This window comes from Vanessa atalanta, chromosome 1, assembly GCF_905147765.1.
Source record: "Vanessa atalanta chromosome 1, ilVanAtal1.2, whole genome shotgun sequence".
In the NCBI taxonomy this organism is placed as follows: domain Eukaryota; kingdom Metazoa; phylum Arthropoda; class Insecta; order Lepidoptera; family Nymphalidae; genus Vanessa; species Vanessa atalanta.
In genome coordinates this window covers 9406052-9421363 of record NC_061871.1, presented here as the reverse complement: position 1 = coordinate 9421363, position 15312 = coordinate 9406052, and the positions used below count along the sequence as shown (strand labels likewise).

The window sequence follows — 15312 nt, the reverse complement described above, 5'->3', positions numbered from 1 at the left end:
CGTAATTTATTTTTATTTCAATTTTAAATTTATCTTACGAGAATACGTCAAAATTACCAACTTTTACAAAGCGTTGCGTATTAATAATCGTAAAATGAATTCCTTTATTTACACCAGATTGAAATTTCGTAATGTTACTTAAAAAGTTGTAGCCAATAATGTAATTTATCTCCTCTTATACGTTATTTTGAAATATGTGTTGGTCTGATGGATTTCACTTCGAAATCAGAATTTTAAGCCTAACGTCATGATGTAATAGAAATTGGTAAATATGAACAATCTTCGAAATGGTTATAAGAAATTAATTATAATTTACGTTCTGTAACCATTTAAATATATTAAATCTTTTCATTAATTGCCTTGATCTTTAATTTTATTACATCAGTTGTTTACCTATTAAAATAATATAATATATTAATAAAACGAGCATTCTCATTTGAACTGGCACTTGGACATCTTATTTCTGTAAGAAATATAAGCCATTTCACAATTTAATCGGTGGTAGGGCTTTATGCAAGCACGCCTAAGTAGGTACCACCAATTCATGACATATTCTACTGCCAAATAGCATTGTTGTGATCCCGTTTTTAAGGATGAGAGAGCCAGTGTAACATTTTAGTTTGTGGCGCATTGACGATGTAAGGAACGAATTTTTTACAGCGCCAATGTAAATGGTTGGCGGTGACCACTTAAAATCAGGCGACCCATTTGTCCGTCTGCCGAGGTATATATATATATATATATATATAGGTATAAAGCGTGGTAAACAAGGGATCTTGTTTTATGCCTTTTTAAACTAGCTTAAAAAGGCATAAAACAATATCTATATTATTAAATATAATTAGGCAGACTGGTAAATAAACTCTGTTTATATATTTCAGGTTTTATCCATACTTGGTTGCTTTGTTTTTTAATTGCATCTAAGAACGAACTAAAAACTCTATTCTTTATCCTAATATTTTTAAATATTAAAGTAGTTATAGAATAATGTAAAGTAAGACTACGAGAAGTGTGTGAGATATAAATAAGAACTACTTATTAAAATTAAAAAATAAGTAATAAATAAGTAAATACAAAATCAGTGTAAGTATTTATACTTTAGTAATATAATATACTTAATTTAATTTTTAGTTATTAAGGAGCGATTGTTTTCGGAGTGTTTTTATACTTAAAAGCGGTTCTTAAACTTTGTTATTTTTCAAATGTTATTTCTTCTTATTATTATATAAATAAACGCACGCACTCATATATACATAAAGAAAACATAGCTTCTCATTAAGTGTCATTGTTGATGTCCGTGTGGATTTAATGTAATAATAACATTATATAACAATAAGCCAATTATTATCACACAAGTGGGTTGATTATCGAATATAATGTGTCAGTAATGCGGGCAGTCGGTCGTTACCTTCGCGAAATGGAAAGTGTTACACAGATCGCTTTTGGCTTTATATAATATTGCATCGATGCATTGCTCTTATCGGACATCGATTACTAATTTTATCGATTAAATTAACAATGAAATTAGTTGTTCATATCGACTTTTTCAAACTATACCAACTTTATTATTGCAATAATGAATACTATACACTGTAGATAGTTTCTGCAGTATTACTCTGAGTCATATTGCAAATGTCAAACATATCAAATTCAATTTGGAATTAGATATGAATATTTACACCATAACGTGCAGTAATTTTTTCACTATAATTTCGTGATAACTTTATTTATTTGTACGTATATATTTATGTTAATATATACGTACAGTATGAAGATTAAATTCCATCGGATAAATAAAAATAATTATTAACGTAAAAAAAACATCCTGATAATACTATATTTTTAAGTTTTTAATGCAATATCTGTTTAAGCTATTTTGTGTATTCCTATTTTAAAATAATATAATGTTCATGGCCAATTATTTAATAATTGAATAACTGAACTAATAAATAACTAGTTCTGACTGTTAAAGGTACTAATACAATTGTCGCATTTTTCAATGACCATTTATTAAGCTAATAATTATAAGTGAATTTTAGTTGAAAACTTCACTATAATCTTTTATGAGCGAGAAACACGCATATGGTGTAATGTGTGTTAGAAGAGGACAGCAAAAGTTTAGTCTTTTTCATTCTCGCCAAGTCTTATTTGTGGATATTTGCAGTTTGGTTTTTGATTTTTTTAGGAATTCGGTATCATTTCGATACTAATAGAATCAAAGAAGAGAACGCTCTGCTTATATCAATACTGCTGGAGTTGCAATAGTAATTTAATAATTTATGTCGTCAAGACAATAAATTAAAGACAGATGTGGTCACTAACAAAGATAAAGACGCCGTTTAAAAGAATATTGAGTATTATTTTAACTCGTGACGACTATCGCATAGTAAACACATGGATGACATTAGAGTACGAAGGTATCAAAAAATATACCAAAAATAAATCTTCTCTGCAACGAAAGGAGATTATCTGATTGTCAATAGTGACGATAATGTCCAAAATTTCTAATATAAACGTTATACCATCGAATAGACTTTTATATGGCTGTTAAAGAGGCAGATTGATTTATACAGACCTTAGATTGATTTGTACATATTTCGAAATGCACTATTTTGTCTTCCGTCAAATAAATACTCCGTACTTTTTGCTACGTATCTGACGATTGAAAAGCGGCTTTTAATGTAATACGTTTTTTATACGAGCTGTTAGATTGAACGGCGCCGCTTAATAAAAAGGCTATACTGTTGATTGAATGCTAATTAAGCTTGTAACATATGTATGAAATATTTTTAATAAACATTTATCAAAAGAGTGTATAAACCACCCGAAACGCGGTCAATATATTAATCAAGTCACAAAAATAATTAATTTTCTTAACTTAATACCAAAAAGTTATTAAAAGTAAATTTTTGTAACTTACTTGATATCGAGCACAAGGCCGACCAAAAGATACGTTTTTAGTATGGAGGTATTACCAAAATCAAGATATACCCGTCTTGGGATAAAATTATGATGAACTATATGAGATAAGTTATGTTCATATTATGACAAATATGCTACGATACGAATAAAGATAATGAACAGGACCTTTTATTTATCACCCTTATGAATTCTTTCTTGCTTAAAGGTTGAATGGTAAAAAAAAATCCTTAACTCATTGTCTACCGTTTGTGTCAACATTGTTGATTAGTACATTATTTAAAAATATATATATGTGCAGTAATAATGTAAAAAATTACAACAAAGAGACATCAAACTCTTTTGCGTTTTTATTATATGTGCTCCGATACGTTGATGTAGATTATTAAATAAAATCTTTATTCAAGTAATTTCATATAAGCACTTTTGAATAGTCGTGTTACATTTAACGTAAAGCTCAGATTAAGTCTCTGTCCTGTATTGAAGATAATCCAAAATGCCTTTCAAAACAATATAAAACATGGAACACTTACATAAGCAACGAAATCAAACGTTCAATATACGAATATGTCATCGTTTTATTTTTAAAGATATAATTAATATAATAAAATAAAATAAATTTATTGGTTGATGAATTTTTAATTACTCTGTTTGTGTAGCATGTGTAACGATACATTACTACTAACCTAACATTTTTAAAAGTTGTAACGTCTTATGTGCTATAGGTGGCAGCACCACCAATTTTAATTTAAAGAAAAAATATGAAGTCGGTTGTTTGTTTTAAATTTTATTTTAATGATTTCACCGACGGGCGTTGATAACATAATCGTTGCTAATTATATTTTGTGAAGTAGTTTATTAAATTTAATTATCTCGGTTAATCCACCTAATGATAATTATTATTAATATTTAATACTATTTTGTTTTAATACAATTTTAAAGGTCATATTTAAATCAATAATCAATTCATCTAGACACATTACTTATAACACAATTACCAAGTAACATACTAAATACCTTTGTGTTTCAAAAAATATCCTATTTTTTTATGACATTGGTGGGCGGACGAGCTTATGGACCACCTGATGGTAAGTGGTCAAAGGCGCTGTAAGAAATATTAACCATTCCTTACATCACTTATGCGCCACCAACCTCGGGAACAAAGATGTTATGACCCTTGTGCCTTTGGTTACACTGGCTCACTCACCCTTCTAACCGGAACACAACAATACAGAGTATTGTTATTTAGCGGTAGAATATCTGATGAGTGGGTAGTGCCTACCCAGACGGGCTTGCACAAAGCCCTACCATCAAGTAAATAGCATATCACCAGGTTTTCCAGAGATAAAGAGATTTTGATGCAAAAAAAAGTAACGACACACGAATGTAAAATGAGCTAGAGCCTCAATTACTAGGTAGTTATATTCAATATTTCTCAATGACATGTTCAATTAATTAAAAAAATATCGTTGGCGGTGTGAAAGAGAATACAGTGCCATGCAAATCTTTTTGCAATATCGTTTATTATGAGTTTCATCATTCAAGAAAACGTAAACGATATTTTTTTTGTTTGATCCTGTACGACAAGACTACGAATGCTTCTTTCACGTGAGATGAAAAAATAAATTTCAATGATTACCATCAAAAATATCTATTAATCTAGTCGTAAACATTATATCCGGATTATATAGAGTTATTATTTTATTAAATACAATGCGAACAATTTCCCGCAATTAGAAATAAAAATATAATATTATTAAAAATCATTATTATAAATATATGTTTAAGTTGATACAAATACATTAAATACATGATTATTTTAAAATAAAACTTGTAGTAGACGGAATGGATGCTTTAAGGAAAAGACATCAACGGGGTCCCATATACATGATTCAGAGGTGTAAAAAGTATTAGTTATTGAATTATTTGTATAAAATAAATATTATTTTAAATGCTATTATGTTGAGATTTTGTTAACGTGGTCATTGTTATGTTGACAACTGCATTATAATATTATGTAATAATGTATAATTAGTTTGAGACCATCAACGAATATTTTTAATGTTTTAATTATAACACTAAAGTTTAATTTAATCTTATTTTACATTACATTAACAGCCTGTAAATTTTCCATTACTGGGCTAAGGCCTTCTCTCCCTTTGAGGAGAAGATTTGGAGCATGTTCCACCACGCTGCTCCAATGCGTGTTGGTGGAATAAACATGTGGCAGAATTTCGTTGAAGTTAGACACATGCAGGTTTCCTCACGATGTTTTCCTTCACCGCCGAGCACGAGATGAATTATAAACACTAATTAAGCACATGAAACATTCAGTAGTGCTTGCTTAGGTTTGAACCCGAAATCATCGGTTAAGATGCACGCGTTCTAACCAGTGGGCCATCTCGGCTTTTTTTAATTTAATCTTATACAACTCGTAAATACTTTAAGTAATCATTGAAGTTTAACGTAAGAATAATTTGATTTCCAGTCTTTTCATTCATCTCTACACAATTGAAGGAAGTTACAATTTAACGGAACCTTGACCAATTTAAAAAACTAAATGTTATAAAATTATAGAATTCTTGTGAAGATTTTCGTACAGATATAGATACGGATACGGATTAATTTATCAAGTTTACGTAAATGTAAAAATCCGATACGTCTTTTGATGAAAACTGAAGCTGCACTTAGTTTTTGTTCGCGTTAAATTTAAATCTTAGATCTGACTCTCGATGGTGAGTCCGGGGTGAATTAAAAAAAACATTATCAATACTAAAGAAAAAAAAAAAAAATTGTAGTATATGCTTTTATATAAACATCAATAAAATTATATATACACTGTAAGTTCTCAGGCAATGATCACATCCGAACGTAATGTGTTTCTCAAGGAAATGTAATAGACATCCTAAATCCATTGCGAATCGAAACAACTCTTTCCCAAACACATTAAAAACAATGTAATAATTTAAAATACATTCTAAAACAATTGCCGCTTAATGTTAATCTACGTTAAAACAGCTAACGAATGATACTCAAATTTTAACCTTATCTAAAATAACTAGATTTAAGATCGAAAATTTAATGGAAATATCTATTGACAGATTGACATAACAATTATTCTATCAAGATATATTTATAATATCGTGTCGAAGATAAGAGATTAGTTAATATATGAAATATTTAATTTATTTTCGGTCATTTTGACTTCGAAAAGAGAGTCGTACACATTTTGGTTTAAATATGTTATTTGTTATTAATAATTGTAAGAAATTGTCATTATATTATATGCATGTAATTACTTTTAGGAATTTAGGAGTATATTTTTGTGTTAAGTTTTTATAAAAATAAACTTGTTTTCATTATTACATAATCACAAAGTGTCATTGAGTGAAAAAATATTAAAGATTATTCCAGTGATATACCTATATCGAGTTCGATTCAAATCTCGCTGTGCAGATATAATGATAATTTCAGTCGTATCACGTAACATAAATCTAGAACCAAAATCTCCCCATCCAGCTTAAATCCCTGACATTTCGCTTCCGAGCCCTAACGTCCCCACTACATACCACGGCACTTGGTATCGCAATCACTAACGCGCTGAACTCCCGCGCGTCGAGTCGCGCTATGCGTCGGTGGTGAATTTGAATTAGTGTAGTGCAGTGTTCGTGTTCAGTGATTTAAGATGAAGTCTCTCAGCGCTACCGCGCTACTCACGCTAGCTGTTATTGCAGGTGAGGATATGCTAAACATTTCAGGACGATTTTATGAGTCGACTGTTTGTCGACTGATTGTCTTGAATTTTACATTTAAAAAATATTCAATATAAAAAAACAAAAATTCGTTATTTAAACAAACGTTGAATAATTTATTATATTTTTACAAAAAGTTTAACAGAAGCTAAAATTGTGTTTCTAAATGCAGTAAACGAATGTTTTAAATAACTAACTGATTTATCGAATGATATTTTGCTGCGGTTGGAATTTTCGCGGTGTGTTTGCTTCGAGCAATTAAATAACACAGGAAAATGAAGTGGGCATACGACACGGTGATTTATATACATTTGTTATTATAAACTGCGTGCAATCGTGTGATTTATGAGTACAAGAAATATTATCAATTTTATTTTTAGTTTGACTAAAAAACTGCATTCATAACTTATGATCGGATTGTATAAAAATTAAAAATTTACTAGTATTCGAGATAATTACCGTAGAATATACACTAAAAACCCGCGAAACGTTATATTCTTTAAAAGTTTTAAGTATAGCGACAGTTCAACGTAATTTATATTTCTAAAAATTATCAAAGAAACGAACTTAATAATGTTTTATTATTAAAACGTATTGTACAAGTCGAAAACTTCAAAATGACTTTAATATAATCAAACAGAACTTTCTTCTCGACTCTTGCGTCATTTCGCAATTTAAATAAACTCTCTTCTGAATATTTAAGAGTATATTAAAAAATACAATCCAAATAATTTACTAGTTGCAAAATAAATTATTGAAATTATATAATTGTTACAATTCGGTGGAATATTTTACATATATTATAATAAAATTGAATACAAAATAGATGCATTGTTTTTAAGATGTAAGTGTAATATAAAATAGGATTAACAGAAAAAGTCGATCTCTCAAATTATGTAATGGTTTAGAAATTGCATTTTAGATTGATATAATTCCATACTATATTATGCAGATCACACTCGTCGATTGTGAATTGAACTTTCGTTTTCTATTAACCGTACTGTAGTATTTAACTAAAGCCATGAAGTTTTCTTCGGGATTAATACGCATTGAATAAAATTTTTGAATTATATTTAGATCGGAAATAATAACGATAATATGTTTTTATTAATTCTAAAATATCTACGACACAAAATATTAACATCAAGAAAGATTTTGAAGGGAATTTCGTCCACACAATTAATTTACGGTTACTTGTTTTATTTAACTTTTTAATTAAAGTTTTTTTCTGCAATAAAATATTAATTGGAAGAGTTTTGATTTATTTTGTTTACCTTTAAATTGTTTGTTATATAATGTACAGGAATATATTCCTGTTTATAATAATTAAGGCATATATGCCTTTTAAATTCTTTGTCGGCCTTATTCTATTTAGAAATAAAAATTAATTGTGCTATCGCAAATTGTTTGTAATTGTCAGTAGTTGCGTAATATCGGTCTACGCGTGTACCGCCACTGCAACCATAAATTGTGCGTGGAGTCGAATATATATCGCTTTTCCTTTTATGGACGTGTCGTTTATTTCGTAGTTTGTCATTTGTATTCTGCATTATTTTTTGGATGTGTTAGAATATAAATAGCATTATAAATATATTATGTATACAAAGATTTTTATCCGTAAGTCACAAGTTATTCAAATAAAATTTACAGACGAAGAAAATAGAACCCTAATGATGATTTTTCCAACTGAAATAAACTTCAATCAAGATATTTGTTTTTTTTTAAATAGAAAAAGTTTATTTAATTACGTTAAGATTAATACGAAGGCCGGTTAAAAATGTAAAACAAACTTTAAAATTTCAATGTACGTTAAAAAAAAACAAAAAAGTGTTTGATTGGATACCGTTGAAAAATAAATAATATACTATAGGCTATATTTTATACAGAAGGATTATTTTATACTAGTTATTTAATAAAGTACCTGTATATACTTTCCTCTTTTAAATATTTGCTAAGCACCTAGTTTTATGTAAGACTCAACTAGAATAACATTATATATTATAAAATATTTTTCGCAATAATTAAAAAAAAAAAGTTAATGAACGTTTGTTATTTTTCATGTAATATATTATTATGTAAGTCTAGTTTGACCAATTTGCTTACTGACATATTAAGGCAATGATAAAAAAATTTGCACACATGGTATAATATAGTATAATAATTTAATAATTTTATTAATGATTTTTGATTTATTCAACAACTTGTGCTTCGAATTAGTTATTTTCGATTTTGTATAAAAATTTGGTGACGTTGTGAAAGTAAAAACTGCATTATAATTGTCAATGTCAACCTTCGAACCACTGATAATTTTATTACATAGTTCCACAATAAAACAAATAAACTAAGAAACGTATATATAAAACATATATTTATAAATACTTGTAGATATAAGTTAATCAAAGTTGACATTAATTTTAGAATCGCAGGTTCAATTTGTACAAACTACACTTATCAGGGTTTTTTAATTGCATTTACTGTCTTTCTCGTCTGCGTCCTTATAAATTTCCTTTAAGATTTTGTGCTATTTGTATTGGAATAAACCTTAACTAAGTTACTATTTAAATATTACCCTAAAACAATATCGAATTCGAAAAACCATGGTTATACAAGCTCTTTAATCAATGCAGTGCTTCTATTTTTAAGGCGATTGATTGTGTGTCTTTTTCAGTACGTAGTAGGCACGGCTCTACATCTAAAGATGATATAAGATTTATGCTTCATAAATACCTCGGCTAAGACTAAGCAGATTCCTTATTCCGCTAGATACTATCGATTACATGCTTATTGACCTTTTAAAATAAAATACATGAGTCATTTTGAATAAATATTGTTTTGCTGGAGGTCGTTAGGTTCAGTATTCTTATCATCACAACATTAATTCAATTAAGGATTGTATTTCTGATGAACCCATGTCGTTTTTATTTTGTACCAATGGTTGTTTTATATATTAAAATTAAGTAATTTCTATTATATATATATAAATTAACTAATTTTTTATATTATTAATCTTTTTCTATATAAATACAATATGCTCATTCAAGTGTTTCATGGCTAATAAAATAGTAAGACATATATTTTTATGCATTTAAAACTAGATCACGAATATTGTAAATGAATATTCTAACTTACATTTTTAATATTGCATACACAATAGTTACTAGAGATATATTTGCTGTCAAATGTCTTTTATACGAAGTTCTTCATCCTTTCTGTAACTGTTCTCATTCTGCAATACTTCATGCCTCTACTTACGTCCGAAACACAATTGATACGCTTGTTTTTCGACGGAAACTACAAAGCATCGACAGTTGCCCCACAACCGAATTATCCACGCTTCGGTATTGTTATGCAAACACTTTTCGAGTTCGTTCCATATCAGAATCGAGATTTAGAGTCGTAGTAGTGGTTTTATAAATAATAAAAATAGCTTTCTTGTTCTTTTTTTAATTTCCGCTGATAGCTAATACTTGCAAAGACATTTATTTATTTATTTGTATGAATACTTACCTTTTTTGTGAAATTAAAAAAAAAAACGTTTTTCAGTTTTTTAAAAGAAACCTTATTCATTATATTTTATATTTACAATTTTTTTTGACTGTATTTGAAAGGCAAATACATTATAAAGCGTATTAGTTTAAACGATTGTATGGAACCACAATAGATTATGTCGGCCAAGGCTTGTTTCACAAACGCATTAACGATTCCGTTCGCATCCACAAGTTTTGTTAGGTCTAGTCTAGGAACAAAACATCTAGGTTTTTGTTACATAACTAATCGGGAATGCACTTGACATGAATAAAAAAGAAGAAAAAATTTAAAACTACTTTAAAGTAAAAAATATTTATATTTTAATAACACGTTAAATGTCAATGAAATAAATTGTTTGATAAAATGTTTCGGTGCTTTAATACCATTAAAAAATCAAGTAGTAATTTTTATTTTTAAATCTACAATAACGGTATTAAGAAAAAATATAGCAGTAATCGCGGTTAATGCTGGTGTTTATTGAGATCCGTTGTTTGCTTTTGTTTGTTTCAAAGTAAACATCAGATCTAAGGAAGTTTAAATGGTTTAAACCTTTTACAAACTAAAAATATTTTTTCAAATACTAGATGTGAAGGAGTTACGCCCGAAGCAAATTAAACATCGAAATTTAGAACTTCCTAATTTTTTGAAGGTTGGTTAATATTTAAAACAGACGTATACAGGCAAGCATAAGAAAAAGCAAATAATACGATGGTAATTAATTATATTGTATGTGAACAATAACACTCTTTATGTTAACGTTATCGGGTAGAACATTTATGACCGGAACGCTTTCCACGGTATTGTTACCAAAACTATATCAGAAACAAGCAGACAGGAATCTCATAAAGAATAAACCTACATACAAAATATTACATTACATTAACAGCCTGTAAATTTCCCACTGCTGGTCTAAGGCCTCCTCTCCCTTTGAAGAGAAGGTTTGTAGCATATTCCACCACGCTGCTCCAATGCGAGTTGGTGGATACACATGTGGCAGAATTTCGTTGAAATTAGACACATGCAGGTTTTCTCACGATGTTTCCTTCACCGCCGAGCACGAGCTTGCCTGGGCTTGAACCCGAAATCATCAGTTAAGATGCACGCGTTCTAACCACTAGGCCATCTCGGCTCAAATCACAAATCACAAATAAAAATTAAATATTCATCCGGAAAAATATAAAAATATATTAATTGAAATGTTTTAAACGATACACAATATCGATATTGGGTGTGTTAATAATATATGCTAATAAGAACACGCCTTAATGACTAATTTCAGTGTAGGTTAGAGTTAAAAACGATAATTATTGATTTTAATTTATCGATAACACATTAAATACGTGCGAGTTTTTGTTAAGCTAATTAAAAAAAAGGCGTTTAGAATATAGTCACTATTTTGCGTCGATATTGCAATTAATATTTTTACCAGTCACTTTTTTGAATACAGCTTTGATCAAGTAATAAGAACTCTTAAATTACCTAAAGTAATATAATCAAATTCTTCATTATTGACAATAATAATTATATATAAAAATAAGATATATAATTATTGTAAAATGGGTTCTTTCAAAATATTTCCAATATATAATATAAATATGCATGATATTCAAGTTTTCAAAAACGAATTAATTTAGGTATTTCGTCTGTGCAACACCGGGCGTAACTGTTAGAAATAAACACGTCGTTAATACGATCGGCAGGTCATCGTCACCGTTTTGTTTAATTTATACCTTATATAATAGGTCAAAGTTTACACAATTGTTCGAATCAGTATCGTATTAGCTAATCCTTCGCAAGGTTACTAATAAAATGTGGGCGAGTCAGTTATTTCTAGTACAGATCAAAATTTATGGTCTTTTGACAACAGAATTTGGTAAGGGTTTCTTAACACCGTGACTGAGACGCAATAGTTTTTGAACGCTGTGACAAAATTGTATTTAGAAAATGTTAATCTTGACTATGGAAATAGTAATACGTTATCACCCTTTGCAAAATCACTATGTTAATTTTAAACCAGTTTGTTTTTTTAAACAATAAAATTAAAACAAAATCCAAAAGTTGCCTATCACCAATTAATTCACAATTTTCAGAGTCAACTTTATTAATGAAAGGCGAAAGGTTTTTAATGAAATGGCTTCCATATTAAATTTATTTATATTTCTCCTAACGTTAATGAATACTAAGAAATAATAAATATGACATTTTTTTGTCGAATATTATGAGAATGATACCACAGATGCGTCGCTAACCCTTCAATCTCAGAGATTATTATTATTATCTTTGTGTGTATTATTAAATTGCTTCATTTGCAATTCAAACTATTGCGTGGTACCACCCAGGCGGGCCCGCACAGAGCTCTATCATTATCATTAGAATTATAAGGTATTCATCCATATTTCGATTATCGAGACATAGTAAAATTAGTGTATCAAGAGGTTTTCTGATTTCGTATAACGTTCTTTAAGTCTTGAGATAAGTGATGAAATCAGTAGCGGGGTATCGATTGCTAATACGCGGATTATCGCACAATTGTTTACCTAATATTAAACAGAACGTATCCAAATGATCGTAACGCACTAATTACTCGTCATGCGTTACGACGTAAAGAAATGGTATTACGCAAGAATGGCGGAATAAGATATTTTTTATTGTTTAGTAACTGCACTTTCACGGTCATGAATGCTTGACTTTCCTTACAATGTACACAAGGTTCGCTCATTAAACAATTACATCATTACTAATTAATCCGATAGAGTAATTTTGTCGCTTTCAAACATGTGTGAAATTTTGGTAGACTTGTTTGTTTGTTACTTGGATATTTTTTAAGAAGTATTTGGAGTTTTGAAACAATCAGTGTTTAGTCTCAGCGAAGTCAATGGCTCACTTCTCTTAACTGCTTTGGTGCAAATGAATATGTCCAATATTATATTAAGCCTCAAATAATAAATATACTTATATATCGGTCCATTATTAATATAAAGATAAAACAGTTGTTTTATATGAAATAATATATGTAAACAATTCTTAACTGATAGTGTATGTTCGTTTCTCATTTGCAAAGTTTTTAAATAGAGTGATATTAAAATATAATTTCACTTCATTGAACAAATTAATAAAATAAGTATCACAACAATATGCACAAAAAATAAGTATCACAGCAGTACAGCCAAAATATATTTAGGTATAAAATAGTTTTTAAAAAATTATAATCATCTTTTAACGTTACATTTAAAAAGTATTTCTGAACGAATTATTAAAACACGGAAGTCAATATAATAAGCAAGATATAATAAAGATAAAAAGGAAAGTGCATTCGTGAATAAAACAAGTCATTTATAAAAAAAAAGAATAGGAGTTTCCCTCTCAAGAAATCGTTACTTTTATTGCTAACTCCGTAACGTAAAATAACGCTAACACTTCCAGTTTGTTCGTAAGTGAAAACGCGCAGGCGCATCTACACACACATGCTCGGTCGTAACTAACATGCAATTAGTTCAAATGTGTGGGTGAGCTCTCATTTGTACATAGCGAGACAGGTTGATTGGTGAGGTACAATTTCATTGTTTTTTCGTGATATGATGTCGCTAGTAATTATGTTTGAGATTAATATTTATTTAAATGTTAATAGTACTTCTAAATCTTCTATAAAAAAACTATAAGTCTTCTTGCATTTTTCAAAATAAAAACCTATCTCATGTTTAATTTCATAAACGTTTTCAGTGTAAACTTATGTCGATTGGTGATTGAATAGAAAAATCTTCAAACACCCAGAGGATTTACGATAATACCCCCTGCCCCCTCAATAATACGAGTTCAAGATATACCCACCGTAATGGTAAAACGAATGTATAGTCATTGTATTAGTTGACCGTTAGGACAAAACAACCACAAATAATTATAAGATTATTAGAAAACAAGATTTGAAAGCTAATGGCTGGCTTAATAACCTTCAGATGTTATTGTATTTTTAAGCAAATAAGAAAAACTAAACGAAAACATTCGGTGACTATTACAATGGTGCGAAGTAACCGAATATATTGTAGATTTTAATTCATACGATAAGTAAATAATCTTGTTTGCTATTTGAACAAACTGCCCAGTGATAGGAATTCAAATATGTATTAATTTTATGGTTATCCTTGTAAGTTTGTGGATATTACTGAACATATATGGTTTAATGGTAAACATTGTGGTTTAATAATAAGAAGTCAATTGACCAATTCGAGTAATCGACATTGACGTCACTATTTGACATGATAAAATATCTTGGATTAAAAAAATACTGATATTTTATTTTATTTAAATAAAAATTATATTTTGGAATGCGTTCGAATTGCACTGTAAGTTGCGTAGGTGCTTTTAATAGTCCATTCGTATTATATGCCTCATCCAAGTTGACGGTATCACCAAGCATCAACATTACCCATACGAATACCCGGAGCGAGATATACATCAGTAGCTTTTATTTTGAATTACTTTATTTATATTAACAGATCGAATCTCACTTGAGATTTGTTTAACGAAACACTGCACGAGTAGTAACAATACATAAAATGTTCGTCAACGTTTGTTATAGATACCTTGTTATATATTAATTTTATGTTCTAGTAGTGGTAATAGGTAGGTACCACCTAATCACCATATATTCTAGCGCCACACGATAATACTTAGTATTGTTGTATTTCAGTTTAAAGGCTGAGTGAGTCTTTTAAATCCTCGATTTTGATATTCTCATCAAAATTTTATCAACCGCATCTAATAAAACATAAATTTACATACGTAAATAAAAGCAGTATTCATTACTAACAGTGTTATGTATAATTATATTCATCATTTATATTATACACGATTCTATAAATATTATTTAAATGAAAGAAAGTTTTACTTAATTCATTGATAATAAATTGTTTGTGAACTATGGGTGTAAACAACTATTAAAACGAGATCCACCGTTTGTAAGACATCTGGTTTTGCATGAAGGCCATGTTAAACCAGCTGATGTTACGAAGTAATCAGATGACAGCGATTGCATAATTACTGTTCGAAAGTACATTTCTCCAATATCTACGAAATGTTAGCGAAACTCGATTTCTCACTGACTTTGCATATAAGT

The 15312-nt window shown here is 29.0% G+C and overlaps 1 protein-coding gene across 4 annotated transcripts in view; it reads left to right on the top strand.

Annotated features, from left to right (window-relative positions):
• Nucleotides 1-6521: 6521 nt before the first annotated feature.
• LOC125066338 (mucin-5AC) overlaps nt 6522-15312 on the top strand; it is an 84827-nt gene continuing 76036 nt past the window's right edge. For all 4 annotated transcript variants that reach the window (XM_047674497.1, XM_047674650.1, XM_047674425.1 and 1 more), the window contains exon 1: nt 6522-6653. In XM_047674497.1, the coding sequence (XP_047530453.1) occupies nt 6605-6653 (49 nt within the window). In that variant the 5' untranslated portion in view covers nt 6522-6604. The remainder of the gene's footprint in view (nt 6654-15312) is intronic.